Here is a 21,013-nt window from a genome sequence, read left to right on the forward strand (position 1 = left end):
CTAGTACCGCTCATTCGACGTAAAGGAAGAGCTCGTCCTGTAGCAAGAGAGAGCAAATAATAAACACATCGCGACGAAAACATTACGACCTTGAGCATTACGTTAACCTTTTCATTTGTAACAACTGCTTAATAGCAAAGGTAAGAGATAATTCAAGCGAATGTGATGGTAAGAAAGATTTTGTTTCGCTGATTGTACTTTAACATATGCACTTATCAGCCTGGAGCTAACGCTAACCAACAAAGTGATTGATTGCACAGACTCAATGTTCGATTACAGATATATATTTACACAGTTATTTTTATAGCGTCCTTTAACTAGTATTACAAATAGAATGTAAACTGAATAATTAAACGTCATTCATTGAAATGGAGCTGTCATAGAAGAGCATCAGCTAAGGACAACCATTAAAGGGTAATTAGGCAATGACTACAAAATAAAATGATTATGGTTAAACCTTAAGGAAAATTATAGGTTTCACAGATACTGTATATTTTCACATTGCAGCAATCGTGTAAATCTGCCTTTTTTTCTTGCTGTCACTTGTCAGAGTTGTTATCATGGCAAGCGGTCCGGGCGTGAGGGTCAGCATCGAGTCTTCCTGCGAGAAGCAAGTGCAGGAAGTGGCCCTGGATGGAACAGAGACATATGTGCCGCCCCTGTCCATGTCCCAGAACTTGGCCAAGTTGGCACAGCGGATCGACTTCAGCCAGGGTTCCGATTCGGAAGACGAAGGAGCTGACGGTGAATCCCGGGATCGCGAGTGGTGCAAACAGGATCAGGAAGATGAAGACGGTACCACAAGAAAATACTGTAAATGTGTTGTTGTATTTTTGTACGATTTCCTATTTTACACAGGCACGGTGAAGTTCCAACCGTCTCTGTGGCCTTGGGACTCTGTGCGGAACAACCTGCGCAGTGCCCTGACGGAAATGTGCGTCCTCTATGATGTGCTATGCGTGGTGAAAGAGAAGAAATATATGGCGCTAGACCCTGTTTCTCAAGATCCGTCCATAGGCAAGGTAAAGTGAAAACGAGTCATTTTTAAACTTTACAAACCCTGTTTGAGGTTTAATTTTTGATCATGCTTCCATCCAGACCCCTCAGGTGTTCCAGCTTATGAGCAAAAAGAAATCTCTCGCCACAGCCGCGCAGCTCCTCTTGAAAGGCGCCGAGAAGCTCAATAAATCAGTCGCAGAGAACCTGGAAAACCGGAGGCAACGGGACTTTAATTCGGAACTGCTGAGGTTGCGCTCGCAGTGGAAGTTGCGCAAAGTGGGCGACAAGATTCTGGGAGACCTCAGCTACCGGAGCGCGGGTGAATGGAAATTTGATGGCGATGGAATTATCGTCAATTATAGTTAAACTTGCATGGTGTCACTCACGCAGGCTCCCTGTTTCCTCATCACGGCTCATTCGAGGTCATCAAGAACACGGACATCGATCTGGACAAAAAGATCCCAGAAGACTACTGTCCACTTGACGTCCAGATTCCGAGTGATTTGGAGGGATCAGCTTATATCAAGGTAAAGGAGTGCCATACTTTCTTAAATAAAGCATTTTTTTAAATTAATCCCTCTCACGTACAGTGGGGCAAATAAGTATTTAGTCAACCACCAATTGTGCAAGTTCTCCTACTTAAAAACATTAGAGTGGCCTGTAATTGTCAACATGGGTAAACCTCAACCATGAGAGACAGAATGTAGAAAAAACAGAAAATCAAACTGATTGATTTTTAAAGAATTTATTTCAAAAATAAGAGTGGAAAATAAGTATTTGGTCACCTACAAACAAGCAAGATTTCTGGCTGTCAAAGAGGTCTAACTTCTAACGAGGCTCCTCTCGTTACCTGTATTAATGGCACCTGTTTTAACTCGTTATCGGTATAAAAGACACCTGTCCACAACTTCAGTCAGTCACACTCCAAATTCCACTATGGCCAAGACCAAAGAGCTGTCAAAGAACACCCGAGACCAAATTGTAGACCTGCACCAGGCTGTGAAGACTGAATCTGCAATAGGTAAAATGCTTGGTGTAAAGAAATCAACTGTGGGAGCAATTATTAGAGAATGGAAGACATACAAGACCACTGATAATCTCCTTCCATCTGGGGCTCCATGCAAGATCTCACCCCGTGGCGTCAAAATGACAGCAAGAACGGTGAGCAAAAAGCCAAGAACCACACGGGGGGACCTCGTGAACAACCTACAGAGAGCTGGGACCACAGTAACAAAGGCTACTATCAGTAACACAATGCGCCGCCAGGGACTCAAATCCTGCACTGCCAGGCGTGTCACCCTGCTGAAGAAAGTACATGTCCAGGACTGTCTGCGGTTTGCTAGAGAGCATTTGGATAATCCAGAAGAGGACTGGGAGAATATGTTATGGTCAGATGGAACCAAAATAGAACTTTTTGGTAGAAACAGGTTCTCGTGTTTGGAGTAGAAAAAATACTGAATTGCATCCGAAGAACACCATACCCACTGTGAAGCATGGGGGTGGAAACATCATGCTTTGGGGCTCAGTGTCAACAGTGTCAACCTGTACTATTCGTGGGCGTCTGAATGAAAAGGGCCTCTATGGAAGGATACCCAGGAAGACCCCACTTCTGACATAGAGACCTAAAAAAGCCAGGCTGGAATTTGTCAAAACTTACCTGAGAAAGCTACACAAGAAAGCCCACAAACAGTTTGCTGAAGACATTTCAACAAAGCACATGGATTACTGGAACCATGTCCTATGGTCTGATGAGACGGGTGGGCTTTCTTGTCTATCGTCTTCAGAAGAGGCTTCCTCCTGGGGTGACAGCCATGCACACCAGTTTGATGTAGAGTGCGGCGTATGGTCTGAGCACTAACAGGCTGACCCCCCCACCTCTTCAATTTCTGCAGCAATGCTGACAGAACTCCTGTTATGAGTCACATGACATTTTGGAGGGGAAAAGACAGGCAGTACTCAATTTGGATATTTCGGGATGTACGTAGTTTGTATGGGGTGTACTCACTTTTGTTGCCAGGGGCAGGGGTTTAGGTATTAATGGCTATATTTTGAGTTATTTTGATGGGACAATAAATTAACTCTATCATATAAGCTGCACACAGACAACTTTTCATTGTGTCAAATTGTCATTTTGTCAGTGTTGTCCCATGAAAAGATAAACTCAAATATCTGCAGAAATGCGAGGGGTGTACTCACTTTTGTGATACACTGTAGGCAACAGAATAAAATAGTAATAAATAAGACTCAAAGATTAATTTCACATAACATAAACATATAAACATAAACATCCCTGATGACAGACTAGAGCAGGGCGGTAAACCGAAAATTTACCGTCACCGAAATTCTTAACGATGACCGACGTAATTTTGACCATGTCGGTAAATTCGGTAAATTAATAAAACAAGAAAATATAGTCTTTTCATCCCGCTTTGATTCTGTGTTGTTCGTCTATGTTCATTCCCCTTTAAGAAAGCAGTGAATGTGCTTACGTAGTGAGTCACGTGATCATCAGGAAGCCAATCAAACAAAAGCCCGGTAAGCTAACGCTAGCAGCTAACGCTACAAGCAAAACGTGATGGAGTGTGGCTTAAGGGAGGTTCACCAAACTTTCAACCGACATTTAGTAGACTCTTGGTGCCATCCAGACGGGCTTTCACCCACTGTCCTCCTTTGTTCTCACGATTTCCGGAGATGGTGCTTTCAGTGCTTTCTACTGGTAGCCAGGCTAACGCTAGCTAGCGGCTAACGCTACAAATGAACGTTATGGAGTCGGATAGCGGCTCTAACCTTGTCGAAACGGCTGAACTTAATGAGTGGATTGGGCACGGACTGCATCTAGCAATTACTATGTGGCATTATTTTGTATCTGTCTGTGTGTGATTCCTCTGATAGCTTTTGTGATGGTAAAGCATTCAGCATAAAGTACAATCCAACGGCGAAACTTATAATGACCGAGAAATGGCCCCGGCTATTTTTGTTGTGCGTGCATTTATTAAAAAATGCACTGGGGGGGAAAAAAAACCTTAAACCATAAAGTGTACACTTGTATTTAATAATTATGTCACAGCAGCCATTAACAATAAGTTGTCTTTTTGAAGTGTACTGTTCAAGCTGCAAGTCATTTGTGTTACAATGACACCATTAACAATAAGTTGTCTTTTTGAAGTGTACTGTTCAAGCTGCAAGTCATTTGTGTTACAATGACATGTTTGCACAGGCATATTGATTTTGACAATGTACATTGTTCAAGTCATACACGCTGTTATAAATGTTCATACTTGAATTCTTATTGCTCACAATACATTTTTATAAACTTAATGTTTAGACTGCATGTACAATTGTTAAATACAGTATATCAAATTGAATGCTGGTAAATAAATCGACAAGAAATAGTTAATCTGTATTTCATGCATTGATTCAGATTTTCAAATTATATAACAGTCCGCTTGGGCGAATTTATCGTCATTTATCGTTATCGAGATAAATCTGCTCAATTTATCGTGATACATGTTTAAGGCCATATCGCCCAGCCCTATGACAGACACAACATATTAACGAATTGATTATAGGCATCCGCTGCCAGTTATAACATGTCAATAGTCGAGATAAACATAGCTTCAGTTGCATTTTCAAGCTTTTTTTTCTTTGAACAGGTTCACAAATAGTAATTTTGCCATTTTTCCAGGTTTCCATTCAGAAGCAAGCTCCTGACATTGGTGATCTTGGAACAGTTAACTTGTTCAGAAAACAAACGAAACCTAAAGGAGGTATGAGATATAGAGATGTATCTTTTTTTAAGAGTGTAACGGTACATGTATTTATTTGTATTGAACCGTTTCGGTACGTGGTGCTCGGTTCGGAACGGAGGCGTACCGAACGAGTTTCTGACGTAATGTAACCCTTACTTTTCGAGGCTGTGAGTGGATCGGGTTACAGTTTCTTTGTGCAGATTTACTCTGTTTTCTCTACTATAATGAGGACCAACACGGTACGACAATATAACCCGGAAACGTCAACGGCGCAACAACGTGGCCGCCGCGAGAACGCAGTGAAACGCAGGCGTTAAAGTCAAATCAGCCAATGCACACCAGTCGCAGTGCGGCGGCGTGTTAGACGTGTCCCAGAAGCGGCTCAAAACGATGCACGCGAAAAGAACGGCAGAGTTTATTATTTGACGCGAGACGTGACCCTCCTGCGTCAATACGACTACCGGTCGCTAGGATCGGGCAGACCGGAAGTCACTCGTGTAAAAATACGGTGGATCCGGTCGATTTTCAAACTAATATGCAATCGTAACCCACTTTTTGAGACCATCAGATTTCTTGAGTGGTAGATCGGGGCACAGTTGACTTGTCTTTGTTGATTTACTGCTGTCTTCTCTGCTATAATAATAACCAACACAGCCCCCGTGTTCGATACAAAACCCTCCTACCACAACAAAACAAGTAGGAACTAATATTCACATAGGAACTAAAGTTATGCAACATAAAATATACAATATAAATGAATACTACATCACATTTGTAAAATATAAACACATAATAAAATAAATAATAGCCCATTTAAATAAAATAAATTGAAATGAGCTAAAAACCCTGTAATTAAATAATAAGAATAATACATAGATCCTGCTTACACAATTAAATTGATTAATTTCTGTGTGGCGCTTTAACTTGAGAAAATCCACCAATAAAGCTTCTGAAAACCGTTCATAAGAAAAAAAAATGATTCATTGAGGCATTTCATTTGTAAAATACATGTTAAAATCTTTGTCATTGCTTTTCTCTTTAGCATAGGACTTCTTTTTTCGTCTTTCTTTCAGAAAGAAAGCTGACCAATACGCGGGGTCATTGTTGTTGTATTATCTTTAGACACCCGCTACTTTTTGAGCAGAATTCTAGCTTTGTATAGGCTAATGTTCCTATTGTTGAAAGCACAAAGGTGTGAAATAAACAACTAGCACATTTATGTTTTGCATGTTGTTTTCTTGCTGTACCAAAAATGAACCGTGACCTCAAAACCGAGGTACGTACCGAACCGAGATTTTTGTGTACTGTTACACCCCTAATTTTTTTTTATATGTACCCTCACATTAATTTGTCACATTGCCAGGTTCGCAGCCGTGGCATGTGAAACTGGAGGCGGCTCAGAACGTTCTGCTCTGCAAGGAAATCTTTGCGCAGCTGTCTAGGGAAGCGGTCCAGATCAAGTCCCAAATCCCGCACATAGTCGTGAAGAATCAGATCATCTCACAGCCATTCCCAGGTCGCTGCAGTGCTTCGAACAAAACTTTTTCAGCCGTTAGCAATGCTCACATTTTCCAGCTTTTGCAGGTCTGCAGTTGTCCATCTCGTTGTGTCACTCGACGGCTGAGAAGAAAAACCACCGGGCGTCTCCGGAAAAACCCAAATCGGATGACCATCTTTACGTGCTGGAACACAACTTACATCAGATGATGCGAGAGGTAAGGAACCTAAGACCTACATACGGAGCCCCCAGGGTGCCATGTTAGAAAAAAACTTTTTCATAGCTAATCTGTACCCACAGTTTAGTCATCTGTACCCGCAGATGACTAAACTGTATGTACAGATTACTGTAGAACAGATGACTAAACTGTAGGTACAGATTAGTTATGAAAAATATTTATTTTCCATCGTAGCACATGGGGGAGCTACGTACCTACCTCTAAATAAAAAAATAAATCAGGGCTGTCGAACTCATCTTTGTCGCAAGCAAAATTGTAACTGGTTCTGTACGTCACTGATGGTGATAAACATCCAATCCATTTGAATGTGAGGGCTGGCAGCAAACGACGTTAAGAAAAGACATTTTTGTGTGAGTGGACAGCTTGGGTTTTTGGACCGCCATTTTGCAACTAGTTCCTTGGCTTCTGTCGTAGTTCCACAAGCAGCAGCTGAGTTCCATGGTAATGCCGCATCCTGCCACCGCCCCCTTCGGTCACAAGCGCCTGCGTCTGGCCGGACCGCTGGCCTACGACAAGGCTGAGATCAACAGCCTGCAGCAACGGGAAGGTCTTTTGGAGAAAATCATCAAACAGGCCAAGCACATCTTCTTGCGGAGCAGGTAATACTGCTTTATGGCCTAAAGAGTGATGGCAGTTTCATAATACTTGAAGTTCATGTCTTATGCAGGTACAAAGTGAAACTGAACAGTTTCTTTAGCAGATAAAAGAGCGCTTTCCGAAGCACTGTTTGCTTGGCTCACGGTGAGCAAACACTGCTAGGTACACATTCCATTTCCTCAACTACATTGAACGGAATGGTTGCGCTGATCCATTTGTTAATACAGTGGGGCAAATAAGTATTTAGTCAACCACTAATTGTGCAAGTTCTCCCACTTGAAATTATTCGAGAGGCCTGTAATTGTCAACATGGGTAAATCTCAACCATGAGAGACAAAATGTGGGGGAAAAAAACAGAAAATCACATTGTTTGATTTAAAAAAAAATTTTTTTGTAGAGCTGGGAATCTTTGGGCACCTAACGATTCGATTAAGATTACGATTCAGAGGGTCCGATTCGATTACAAAACGATTATTGATGCACCCCCTCTTTTTTTTTTTTTTTTTTTTTTTTTTTTTTTTTTTTTTAATGTTTTGTACATTAGTTCCAAAATTGTTCAAAAATCTTCTCAGGCTAAACCAAACCACTATTTCAGTATCAAGTTAGCATATAACAGTAAACAAATATACAAAAATAACAGTAAATAAAATACTCCAGTCCCCATTCTGTATCAGCAGCTTTAAACTACATTCAATTAATTTAAAGTTGTGAATCAACTGTTACAGTTGTTAAAATTGCTCCCGTTGTGCCATAATTTCCCTTCTGTCTACTTTTGTCAAAGTTTTAAATCTATTTCAAAAGATAGATTCAAGACAAGATTCTGCCGATTTAGGAGTATTTTAGATAAAAAGTTAATTAGGTTTGCTTGGAAGGTTCGCTACAACAGCCTTGCAGGGAAATGTACTGCTTTAAGATGGTGGCTGTTTACTAACGTCGGAAAGTCTGTCATTATGCATCTCGGTTCAATAATACATGTTCTAACACCAGCGTCGTCTGTCCTTTTCCATCTAGTTCTACATATATATGATATCTACTGTAGCCGTATGTTTGTAGCAACTAGCAACTGGGCGTTGTTTTGTAGCGGCTGTCGGCCACAGTCAGGTATTGTTTTTTTTTTTTAATATAGCGGCATGAGTTGAACATGATATTTACTCTCGATCCGTTCCTTATTGCGTCCCAAAGACCGCGCTGTGTTTTACCTGGTATAATTCAATAATCGGAATTTGGATGTTTGTGAATCGTTCTCGAATCTTCCACGGCCGAATCGCGAATAATCTAAGAATCGGAAATTTCGCACGCCTCTATTTATTTGCAAATCATGGTGGAAAAGAAGTATTTGGTCAATACCAAAAGTTTATCTCAATACTTTATGTACCCCTTGTTGGCAAGAACAGAGGCCAAACTTTTTTTGTAAGTCTTCACAAGCTTTTCACACACTGTTGCTCGTATTTTGGCCCATTCCTCTATGCATATCTCCTCTAGAGCAATGATGTTTTGGGGCTTTCGTTGGGCAACACAGACGTTTAACTCCCTCCCCAGATTTTCAATGGGGTTGAGATCTGGAGACTGGCTAGGCCACTCCAGGATCTTGAAATGCTTCTTGCGAAGCCAGTACTTTGTTGCCCTGGCTGTGTGTTTGGGATCATTGTCATGCTGAAAGACCCAGCCACGTCTCATCTTCAATGCCCTTACTGATGGAAGGAGATTTTCACTCAAAATCTCTCGATACATGGCCCCATTCATTCTTTCCTTTACACAAATCAGTCGTCCTGGTCCCTTTGCATAAAAACAGCCCCAAAGCATGATGTTTCCACCCCAATGCTTCACAGTGGGTATGGTGTTCTTCGGACGCAATTCAGTCTTCTTTCTCCTCCAAACACGAGAACCTGTATTTCTACCAAAAAGTTCTATTTTGGTTCCATCTGACCATAACACATTCTCCCAGTCCTCTTCTGGATCATCCAAATGCTCTCTAGCGATCCGCAGACAGGCCTGGACTTGTACTGCCTTCAGCAGGGGGACACGTCTGGCAGTGCAGGATGTGAGTCCCTGGCGGCGCATTGTGTTACTGATAGTAGCCTTTGTTACTGTGGTACCAGCTCCCTGTAGGTCATTCACTGGGTCCCCCCGTGTGTTTCTGGGATTTTTGCTTACCGTTCTTGTTATCATATTGACGCCACGGGGTGAGATCTTGCATGGAGCCCCAGATTGAGGGAGATTATCTGTGGTGTTCTTCCATTTTCTAATAATTGCTCCACAGTTATGATTTCTTTACACCAAGTATTTTACCTATTGCAGATTCAGTCTTCCCAGCCTGGTGGAGGTCTACAATTTTATCTCTGGTATCCTTCGACAGCTCTTTGGTCTTGGCCACAGTGGAGTTTGGAGTGTGACTGAGTTTGTGGACAGGTGTCTTTTATCCCGATAATGAGTTAAAACAGGTGCCATTAGTAGACCTCATTAGAAGAAGTTCGACCTAAATGACAGCCAGAAATCTTGCTTGTTTGTAGGTGACCAAATACTTATTTTCCACTCTAATTTGGAAATAAATTATTTAAAAATTAAACAATGTGATTTTCTGTTTTTTCTCTCCACATTCTGTCTCTCATGGTTGAGGTTTACCCATGTTGACAATTACAAGCCTCTCTAATGTTTTCAAGTAGGAGAACTTTGCCCCACTGTATTTGAAAAAATAATTTTGGAAATGTGAGGCTTCTGCTCGAAAAGAGCATCTATAACATTCATTTTCCATGCCGCTTTTCCTCACGAGGGTCGTGGAGGTGCTGGAGCCTATCCCAGCTGACTACGGGCAGTAGGCAGGGGACACCCTGAACTGGTTGCCAGCCAGTTGCAGGGCACAAAGAGACATACAACCATTCACGCACACACTCATACCTACAGACAATTTAGAGTGTTCAATCAGCCTACCATGCATGTTTTTGGGATGTGGGAGGAAACCGGAGTTCCCGGAGGAAACCCACACAGGCACGTGGAGAACATGCAAACTCCACACAGGAAGGCCGAAGCCCGGGATTGAACCCTTGATCTCAGAACTGTGAGGCAGACGTGCTAACCACTCAGCCACCGTGCCGCCGCATCTATAACAAATGTATAAAATTTTATCATTTGTGCAAATTCATAAATCCCTTCACAGCACAAACACATGGTGCATTATTAAACAGCTCATGCAAATTCCCTCCTCCTACATGTGGAAAGAGATGGCCACTAACAAGAGCAATGAATACAGTGAGGAGAAGAAGTATTTGCACCCCTTGTGAAATTGGGGAAATTTCAATCATAGATGCATTTCCACTCATAGAGACATAATGTAAAATAATCCAGAGATAACATTGTATGATTTTCTTTAAATCATTAATTTGTAATTTACTGGGGTTCATAAGTATTTGTACCCCTGAGAATCAGCAATAATTATGACACTTAAAGAGTTGTCAGTAGAGGTGTGCAAAATTTCCGATTCTTAGATTATTCGCGATTCGGCCGTGGAAGATTCGAGAACGATTCACAAACATCCAAATTCCGATTATTGAAATATGCCAAGTAAAGCGGAAGTACAACACACTCAGCGCGCCGCGCAGTCTTCGGGACGCAATGAGGAACGAAGCGAGAGTAGCTTACCATCATGCTTCTCATTACCTGGCCCCTCGGGTAATGCCAATGCTCAACTCACGGCTCTAGCTCAACTCATGCCACGAGATAAAACACAACAACATACCTGACTGCTGCCGAAAAGCTGCTACAAAGTACGTCATCCACATAATGTAATGGTAGATATAATTTATATAGGACTAGATGGACCATTGATTCGGTAGCGTGAGCAGCACATCTACAAAAAGCTAGATGCGGCCGTTAGTAAATGGCCGCCATCATAAAGCAGTATACTTCCCTGCAAGGCTGTTGTCGCGAACCTTCCAAGCAAACCTAATGAACTTTTTATCTAAAATACTCCTAAATCGGTAAAATATTGACTTGAATCTATCTTTAAAATAGTTTTAAAACTTTCACATGTCGAAAGTAGACAAAAGGGAAATTATGGAATAACGGGAGCAATTTTAACAACTTTAACAGTTGATTCACAACATTAAATTAATTGAATGTAGTTTAAAGCTGCTGATACAGAATGGGGACTGGAGTTTTTTATTTACTGTTATTTTTGTATATTTGTTTACTGCTATATGTTAACTTGATACTGAAATAGTAGTTTGGTTTAGCCTGAGAGGATTTTTGAACAATTTTGGAACTAATGTACAAAACATTTAATTAAAAAAAAAAAAAAAAAAAAAAAAAAAAGGAGGGGGGTGCATCAATAATCGTTTTATAATCGAATCGGAGCCTCTGAATCGTAATCGAATCGTTAGGTGCCCAAAGATTCCCAGCTCTAGTTGTCAGTCTACCTTAATAAAAAGTCCACCTTTACCCCATGAGTAACCACCCACCCACCACCCATTTGAGCTCAATATTAGGGTTGTTCCGATCATGTTTTTTTTCTCCCGATCCGATCCCAATCGTTTTAGTTTGAGTATCTGCCGATCCCGATATTTCCCGATCCGATGCGTTTTTTGCTCCCGATTCAATTCCAATCATTCCCGATAATTTTTCCTGATCATATACATTTTGGCAATGCATTAAGAAAAAAAATGAATAAAACTCGAATATATACATTCAACATATAGTACATAAGTACTGTATTTGTTTATTATGACAATAAATCCTCAAGATGGCATTTACAGTATTAACATTCTTCCTGTGAGCGGGTTCCACGGATAGAAAGACTTGTGACTTTGTATATTGTGACTAAATATTGCCATCTAGTGTATTTGTTGAGCTTTCGGTAAATGATACTGCAGCCATTCAACCCAAATGCATGATGGGAAGTGGAACCATGACTGTGTGTAGTGCTACCAATTGATCTCTGCTTTGGGAAATAACATAAGGTGTTAAGTAAGAGATCATTTGCTACCTTGCTTCCCCACATTGCTTCCCATGATATTTCTAATCATAGGGAGAGGGATTGTAAGGCTTTAAGCCAATTAAAAAAAGGCTCCAAAGGCTGCCAAAATTCACTCTTCTCATTTTGCGCTGCCTTTTATCTCTCTATATAGGGAAAATGGCGCCATTACAGATTGAGCGCGACAGTGCGTGATAATTGCTTTAAATATTTTAACGTGATACATTTTTTTAAAAATTAATGAACGCCGTTATCGGGATAAATTTGATAACCCTCCCTTAAGCCTAAACTAAAGACTCTGGATGAATGTAAATACAGTTAGAAAACGATTTAATTAATATATATATGTATATATATATATATATATATATATATATATATATATATATGAATATATACATATATATTAAAAAAAGGCATGGCCGATATTTTTTTGCCGATTCCGATACTTTGAAAATGATGTGATCGGGACATCTCTAATTAAAATTGAAGTTAATGGAAACATTTACTTTTTGTTGTGTTTTTTAATCATAAAGATATAAGTAACATGCATTCAGAAAAATAAGTACAAATGACTTATATTATGCAGAGTGAAATGGAATATATTTTATCCATCACGCGAACATTGACTTTTTTAAATCAATAGGAAATAAATAAGTAGCCTAACATAAATGAACAAATATAAGTCCAACGTGCACATTGACAGCTAAGATGTTCTGAACCTCCCCATCAGAGCAAATAAACCTAAATATGATAACTAAGCCTCCTTAACCCTTGCCTTGCCCTTAAAGATTTGATCCATTTTCTGTCGCATTGCCCTTTTTTTGTCGCACCAATTCAACAAACTTTTTTTTTTTTTTTTTTTGCTGTTTCAGAAAGCTTGCACATTTGAACCAATCAGAGCTAACTATCTCTGGTGATCACATGTCAGGATGTCAGACAATTGACTGGTTAAATGAGTCCAGGCATTTTGCTTTGCTGCGTGCATTCGCACAAAGACGAAAACAAAAAATTAAAAGGGTTGCTATAAACAATACAGCTTGTCATCACTAGGACAGCACGCACTATCGACAGCCTCGCCAGCCGCATCGAAGACCCCCAGATTCAAGCGCACTGGTCCAACATTAACGACGTGTACGAGTCCAGCGTCAAAGTGCTGATCACCTCCCAAAGCTACGAGCAAATCTGCAAGTAAGTGGAGGAGGAGAAGATGTAAAGGGGCCTCTGATGTAGATTTTTTTTTTTTTTTTTACTTAAATGCGTGTATTGTCCAGGTCCATTCAGCTGCAACTTAACATCGGCGTGGAGCAGATCCGAGTGGTGCACCGAGACGGACGCGTGGTCACTTTGTCGCACCAAGAGCAGGAACTACAGGACTTCCTTCTCTCCCAGGTGGAGCTTTTCTTAAATCAGTGGTACTCGAACTTCACCTAACACGGGCGCATTTCCTGGTGGCAGATGTCCCAGCACCAAGTGCACGCGGTGCAGCAGCTTGCCAAAGTGATGGGCTGGCACGTGCTGAGCTTCAGTAACCACGTAGGCCTGGGCCCGGTGGAGAGCATCGGGAATGCCTCCGCCGTCACGGTGGCGTCCCCCAACGGAGAGTACGCCATTTCAGGTAAGACCACTTTTATCATATGGCGGAAAACACTCAGGTGACTTGAAGTTCCGCTCTGAAACCCCCAAATTGGCCATCTTTCAAAATTGTCTGATATGCATGTGTGATACATCATTGGAAAGCTTAAAATCTCAATTTCCTGGGGGAAGAAGATTTTTGAACAGGAGGCATTTAAAAAAAAAAAAAAAAAAAAAAAAAAACAGCAAAACCCTATCTGGAGGTGAGAGCACGCGAGACCAGAATTACAGACGCCATGACTTTAACAAATTATTATCGCGTACCGTAATTTCCCGAATATAACGCGCACTTTTTTTCCCCAAAATCAACTTGTAAACTCATGGTGCGCATTGTAAACGGGTACATGGATGGAGACAGAAATATATATGTATTACATATATATATATAAACCGATTTTTTTTTCATTGACACGGCCACGTTGTGTTGAAGAAACGTATGCGGCGACCCGTTGCCGACCATTACGGTACGTGACGTCACCATTTTGTTTCGGTAATACTTCACACTAATCGGCCGAATGATTTCGTCTGTGTTAAATTCTGCTTTTTTCACTCTTCATAAAGCACAGAATTTAGTTTATTGAACTCATTTGAGTCAACGTTTATGGCAGCTCCACAATTCGGACCATAAGAAATGTAAGGACACACACTTCCTGTGTCCGTCAACTATATCGGTCCCTCGGGAAACTCAAACCAAAATAACAATAGTTCAGTAGTTTTACCGTATCAATCCATGGAAGAAACATTTATTCATCATGAGGAAACGAGCAAGTTATACAGCAGCCTTTAAAAGAAAAGTCACATCCGTTTTGTTTTCTCCTAGATTCTGGTAAGTTGGAGAAGTTGTCAAATCATATTATTACCGTAAATATTGTCAGTTTACAGTAATGTTTTGAACTACCAATGTGCTATGCTTGTGCTGTGTTTCACCAGTCAGTAAAATGACATCTCTGTATCTGTACACGAGCTCTGTTTTCTTGTATTCTTCTATTTATTGGTGCTAAAATTAGGGTGCGCGTTATAAACGGGTACAATAATTTTCCCCAAATTTTACAAGTAAATTTGGGGTGTGCATTATACACGGGTGCGCCTTATATTCGGGAAATTACGGTACTTATCTTGTTTCGATCCAAAAACTCCATGTAGCATGTATCACTGAGTGTCAAGACACAGCTGTGAATGGCCACAGACGGATTTTTGGGGGATCTAATGGGTGAAACATGGTAATATAACAAGGTTCGCGATGCAGAAATCGCAGACATCAAGGAGTGGTCGAGAATTTGTTTTTCATATATTTATCCTTCTAAACATTTATTTTCAATTTTTCTTTGTATGGATCAATTATTTATCATCTAACATAACGGAGAAAATGCAACAGTTACAAAAAAAATACAATTAAGCGATCGTTATGAGGTAGATATCCGTGACTTTTTTACAGATGCCATTTTTTTCATTGTGACATAATTTGTTTAAAAGTTTAAAATATGTGAGTGAATAATTTTTTTAAGTCGTTTTTTTTTTTTTTTTTTTTTTTAATGAAATATGAGACATCAATTAATGATTCTAAGTTAAAAACGACACATTTTGAATAATAAATATAATTAATTAATTACCTTCGTTTTATGGCAGGGTTGAAACAAAAGCGGTTGCGCGACGTCTGTAAACAGGGGTTTTCAGGGTAATACGGACAAATTAAAAATAGTTCGGGGGCTTAATGCGCCAAGGATCTGCTATGGCAGCATATATACACACAATGGGAAAACCCATTGGCAGTGTATCAAATACTTGTTCTCCCCACTGTACATATTGTTCTATCAAACACAACAGCTGTTTTGGCTTAAAATACAGCAGTTTCTTTTAAAAAGGAGTGCAAGAGCAGAAACTGTTTTTTATAGTCTTGTCTGTGTTTTCCGCCTTATACAAAATTAAAGGTTTGTAAACACTGTCATGAACGTGTCCCACCAGCTACAACAGTTAACTCGAGCGTGTTTAGTGCGTCTAGCGGAGGTAAACTTTTTTTTTGTTTGTTTGTTTGTTTTTTTCCTCTCTTTGGCAACTGTCTGTGTTGAGAAAGAGTGTGTGTATAATGTAAACATGATGCGAGTCATACACAAGTGCTTTTCATGGAAAATAATTCAAGTATTTTTGTTCCGATGGTAATAATGTTGAGCTGTCGCTGTGGGTTTGCGCTCACCTTAAGGAGTGCATTTATTTTAATTAGAATATTTCAGTAATTTATTTTATTTTAACTAGGGCTGTCAAAATTATCGCGTTAACGCGCGGTAATTAATTTTTTAAATTAATCACGTTAAAATATTTGACGCAATTAACGCACATGTCCCGCTCAGAAAGTATTCTGCCTTTTGGCAAGTTTTACAGCAAGGCTTTTTATGCTGTCCAACAGCGAACTCTTGTGGTCGCTTTGCGACATGGTTTATTGTTTTCTTACCAGTTCATTATGGCTGCACGACGTCTCGGGCTGATAATGTTGTGCTTATATGATCCTTGGACAAGATTTGTCCGTAAGTATGGTTGTTGTAAAGAATGTACATATTATGTTAGTAAGCGAAATGTTATATTTTTTGTATGAGACGCTTTTTGTTTATGTTTAGTGAACCTGTATAGCGTGCTAAGCTAACGTTGTTGCTAATGCAATGCTTGTGTACTTTTATTTGTAGTTTTACGACGGTCTAAAGAGGACAATGGTTTGAGGCCATTTTATTAATAAATCAGATGAAAAAGGAAGAAGAATTATTAAGGCGTCGTTTACTAGCTGTCTAGCTTTGGAAAAAGTAGACGCTTCGGAGTGAGGACAGCATAGACAGATTTAAACGACAGTAGAGTGAAATGCCCACTACAGTCCTTATGTATCGTATGTTGAATGTATATATCCAGCTTGTGTCTTATCTTTCCATTCCAACAATTTATTTTACAGAATATATATATAATTTACAGAAAAATAGGCATATTTTATAGACGGTTTGAATTGCGATTAATTACGATTAATTAATTTTTAAGCTGTAATTAACTCGATTAAACATTTTAATCGTTTGACAGCCCTAATTTTAACATTATACTTATGTTCCAGTTTGCTCACATGTTTTGAAAAATAAAAATCCTGTTCAATGGAATTATTTTTTTTTTAACCCAGATATCTCAAAGTAACACATTTTAGAGTTGTAATTCCAATACAGTGAAGCGGTGATATTTTGGTTTAAGGATAACATACTGCCAGAATATCATACCGGCACATGCCTACTCCTAATATCTATAGGCAAGATGCCTTTTTTTTAATCCTGTACATCTGTTTTTTTTTGTTTTTGTTTTGTTTTTCCATATCCAGTCCGAAACGGTCCTGAAAGCGGGTGCCGGGTTTTGGTGCAGTTCCCCCGTAGCCAGAGCAAGGAGCTGCCCAAGAGTGAAGTCATCCAGGATGCCAAGTGGACTCACCTCAGGGGTCCCTACAAGGAGGTCCACTGGAACAAAATGGAGGGACGCAATTTTGTCTACAAGATGGAGCTCCTCATGGCTGCTCTAACTCCTTGCCCTTAAAGCAACCAGCAAGTTCTGGCAGAGTCCACGGTTACAAAAAAGAACAACAATCAGAGCCGCTTTCCATTTTATTGTCCTGAGGAAGGACCATTAGAAGATTTGTGGTGGCTGCCTGCTCACTCTTTGCTCACGTTTGTACACTTTTGGAGAGAAAATAAAGACCTCGGCAAAGTTGGCCCCCCAATCAGACGCAAGTTTACATAAAATGATGTCAATCGTTTGTGCTGCTGTCGTTTTTGAGATATTTACAATTCTTTTATAGGTCAATCTGAGTTCATCCAGTCCTAGGGTTGCCAACAGTCCTGGATTGTGCGGGACAAGGGACAAACCGGAGTTCTGATTGGTACCGCGTTCCACTCTTTTACTTCTCCTTCCACATTCCTCAAACCATTCAAATGTCAAGAAGTGCATTTTTCTACTTTCTTAAAACCTTTCCAACACCTTCACATTTTCCAAACCCAAAAAAACCCCAACATTTAACTGAATGAGACGTTTGTCGAAAAACGTTCCCATCTTTCCTGTTGAGACTTCAAACTGTTTAGCTCACTCACAATTTCCCAGACTTTCACAATAAAATTCCCAAATAAAAACCTATTCTACGTACATATTTACTTTCTTCGTCACCGTTTCTTCAAGTCTCTCATATTAACAACTCCATGAATTTGTTATTTTCAACTTCCTCAAAAATTATATTCTCTTGTGAAACTTTACTCATATTACAAATTTACCTGGAAAAACATTTTATCCTTTTAACAAATGTTATTCTCGTAAAATTTCAACTTTCTATCAATAAAATGTACTTTTTTTTTTTTTTTTTTACAACTTTAACCCCTTGATCACTAAATTTACATTAACTACAGATATAAAACATTGGGGGAATAGAAAATTACTTTGAAAAATACAACAAAAATTTAAATCCTTTTTTTAAAAAAACTAAAATGTATTTTTGGAAAATATAAAAAATATATATGAAATATAATTTATTCCTCCATTTTTCATTTGCCCTTTATTTTTTTAAATAAAATGTTACTTTTAGTTCAGGATTTTCGAAATTGCATGCATGTAAAAGTATTTTTTCACTTAAAAAAAACAACTTATTTAAAAAATGCAGTCTAAAAGTAAAATTGATGCATTTTCAATATGAAAGAGTAATAATTAAAAACCAAATTCGTTTTTTTTTTTTATTTAAGTTGCAACTTTACAATAACAAAGTTTTCAGACTTCTATTCTTTCAGCAAAAAAAGTTATTTTATACATATATATATAGTGATAAAATGTGTACGAATTAATAAATATAATACTTTCAAGTTTTAAAGAGAAAATGTTATTTTCGAGAAAATTTTCATGAGGGGAAAAAAAATCATGTTTTTGATATATTTTAAGAAGTATGTTTTTTTTTTAAAGCTTAACGTCATAAGTATAAAGTATTACATCTTTAACTTCAATGTAAAAAGCAGGTTTTGTTTTGTTTTTTTAACGTCAAATTTCCAATAAGTGCGAATGTCACAATCTGTTGAGATGACAAAATTGTACCAAGTGAGCAGGCAGTTACCAATATATGTATAATTTTTTTTTTTTTTTTTTCATATTTTTGTCAATAAATACAGTTCCTATTTACAGAGTCATTAACGTAGTTTTAAAAAAAAAAATCCACCTCCATCTCACTTATCGGAATATGTGTCCTTTTTTGTTTGTTTGTTTTAGAAGGAAAAAAATAGTCCTGTCTTCTTGGAATAAAAAAAGTAGTCCCACCATGCGTCAAAGAGGTTGCAGCTCTGTTGCGTCATTTTCTGCCAAAGGAAAGAAAGTGTTAACCTTTGTACTCCAAAACACACCCAAAGTGCACTTCATAAACCATATCTGCAGCCAGACAGATTTTATTGTGTCTTCCCTTTTAATTCAATGAGACAGTAGCAATCTATTTATGTATCTGTCCTGTTCAGCTGCTTAGACATTAGACGCTGCTTTTATTGAGTCTTTTATTACCTTTTCATTGCCTCAAAATACTTTTTGCATGTGTTTCCCTCTCATACTTTTAAGCATTGTGTTTTGTTGTGGTTGCTTTAAAGCAGATTGTTGATCTGTTGACCATTTTCATCTTTGGTATGTTCTGTCTGTATGCATCTAAACAAAACAAGCTGAAAGCGCACGGTAGTACTTTGGGTGTCCAATTTGCCTCTTATAGAACGTTTCGCCGGTGGAGCACATTTTGGCAGAACACCGTTTTTTTCTCATACTGTCGTCTTGTCCCGTCTTCCCTGTTCAGTTTTCTTTTGCTGCTCGTTTAGTGAAATGTCAACAGTACTGTAATGCTCATTAATGTTCCTCTCGGGTTCAAATTGAAAGAGATGAACAGATGACATGCTTATGTCGCTAGAGTCATACTCTGGAAGCCCGGCAGCGTAACCATGGGACCCACCCTGCGATGTCAACAACAATGGTGACATACTAGTTAAACTAATTTTACAAATTGTATAAAATCGAAAACATCAAGAGGGGTTTTCATATCAAATTGTTTTAACTCATAATAACGTTGATCGTGTAAGATCTACAAGTCTTTCAATCCATGAATCCCTTTAAGAAAAAAGCCGCACCAGTGAAAACAATGAAAAAAGTGTGGAGCCTTGGCAATACATATCGCAATGTTAATTTTTAACATTGTTTTACTTATTAAACGAAACATATCAACAAAAATGCATATTCTAACCGAGGAAAAGGTTAGGACACCCTACCACCTACCAGTGTTACCTCCTTTTGCCCCCTTAATTTCAGTGAGACACTTTTTGTACCCATCTACCAGTCTTAAACATCGGTCTGAAGAAAGTTTGCCCCACTGCTCAACACAGAATATTTTCAGCTGTGAGATGTTTGAGGGGTTTCTTGCATGTACAGCCCGTTTCAAGTCACCCCACAGCATCTCAATGGGATTAAGATATGGGCTTTGACTCAACGTTTCCAGGACTCTCCATTTTTTCAGCTAGTCCTTCGTGGATTTACTGGTATTTTTGGGTCATTGTCATGTTGCAGGGTCCAGTTTCCCTTCAGCTTTAACTTTTTCACAGATGATCTCACATGTTCCTCAAGCACCCTCTGATACACGATACAATTAATGGTGGATTCTATGATGGTGAGCTGGCCAGGCCCTGCTCTAACAAAGCATCCCCAAACCAGGACACTTCCACCTCCATGCTTCACAGTTGGTATGAGGTTATTTTCCTTGAATGGTGTATTGGGTTTACCCAATACATGTCCTCTGTTCTGGTGTCCAAATAATTCAATTTTAGATTCATCTGTCCAAAGAACATTATTCCAGAAGTCCTGGTCTTTGTCCACATTCACTCTGGCAAACTTCAGTCTGGCCTTCATGTTCTTCTTGGAGAGCAAAGATTTCCTCCTTGCACACCTCCCATGAAAGTTAAACTTGTGAAGTCTCTTTCTGATTGTAGAGGCCTGCTGTAGGTCCCGTGATGACATTTTAGGGGTTTTGGAGACTTCTCTTAGCATCTTGCGGTCTGCTCTCAGGGTGAACTTGCTTGGACGGCCAGACCTGGGCATGTCTGCAGTTATTTTGAATTTCCTCCACCTCTAGACTATTTTCCAGATAGTGGAATGGCTAATTTTTTATTCTTTTGAGATCTCTTGAAATCCCTTAACACAGGGGTCCCCAACCTTTTTTGCACCGCGGACCGGTGTGATTTGGGTCTTTTTTTTCACGGACCAGTGTTATGTCAAATTTTGCGCCCTTATAAAATTTTGCTCCCAAAGCTTTTGTGACGGTGAAA

General features: G+C 39.3%; 2 protein-coding genes across 4 annotated transcripts in view; one reads left to right on the forward strand and one right to left on the reverse strand.

The window, feature by feature from the left end:
- LOC130917918 (mediator of RNA polymerase II transcription subunit 17) lies at nucleotides 1-17,415 on the forward strand. 3 transcript variants are annotated; one of them, XM_057839695.1, is made up of 13 exons: nucleotides 1-140; nucleotides 551-795; nucleotides 859-1,022; nucleotides 1,099-1,318; nucleotides 1,390-1,526; nucleotides 4,685-4,766; nucleotides 6,112-6,264; nucleotides 6,333-6,463; nucleotides 6,899-7,083; nucleotides 13,101-13,238; nucleotides 13,322-13,439; nucleotides 13,506-13,665; nucleotides 17,023-17,415. In XM_057839695.1, the coding sequence occupies exons 2-13, from the start codon at nucleotides 561-563 to the stop codon at nucleotides 17,229-17,231; spliced, it is 1,932 nt and encodes a 643-aa protein (XP_057695678.1). In that variant the 5' UTR covers nucleotides 1-140; nucleotides 551-560; the 3' UTR covers nucleotides 17,232-17,415. The 3 variants fall into 3 exon arrangements, with proteins under 3 accessions (XP_057695678.1, XP_057695680.1, XP_057695681.1); XM_057839697.1 differs by having other exon boundaries at nucleotides 43-168; XM_057839698.1 differs by lacking the exon at nucleotides 1-140 and adding an exon at nucleotides 274-414.
- Nucleotides 16,492-21,013, reverse strand: part of LOC130917919 (V-set and transmembrane domain-containing protein 5-like) — a 19,749-nt gene continuing 15,227 nt past the window's right edge. Inside the window, exon 5 of the mRNA XM_057839699.1 lies at nucleotides 16,492-19,021. Coding sequence (XP_057695682.1) covers nucleotides 18,990-19,021 — 32 coding nt within the window. The 3' untranslated portion in view covers nucleotides 16,492-18,989. The remainder of the gene's footprint in view (nucleotides 19,022-21,013) is intronic.

This window comes from Corythoichthys intestinalis, chromosome 6, assembly GCF_030265065.1.
Source record: "Corythoichthys intestinalis isolate RoL2023-P3 chromosome 6, ASM3026506v1, whole genome shotgun sequence".
NCBI classification, from domain to species: Eukaryota; Metazoa; Chordata; class Actinopteri; order Syngnathiformes; family Syngnathidae; genus Corythoichthys; species Corythoichthys intestinalis.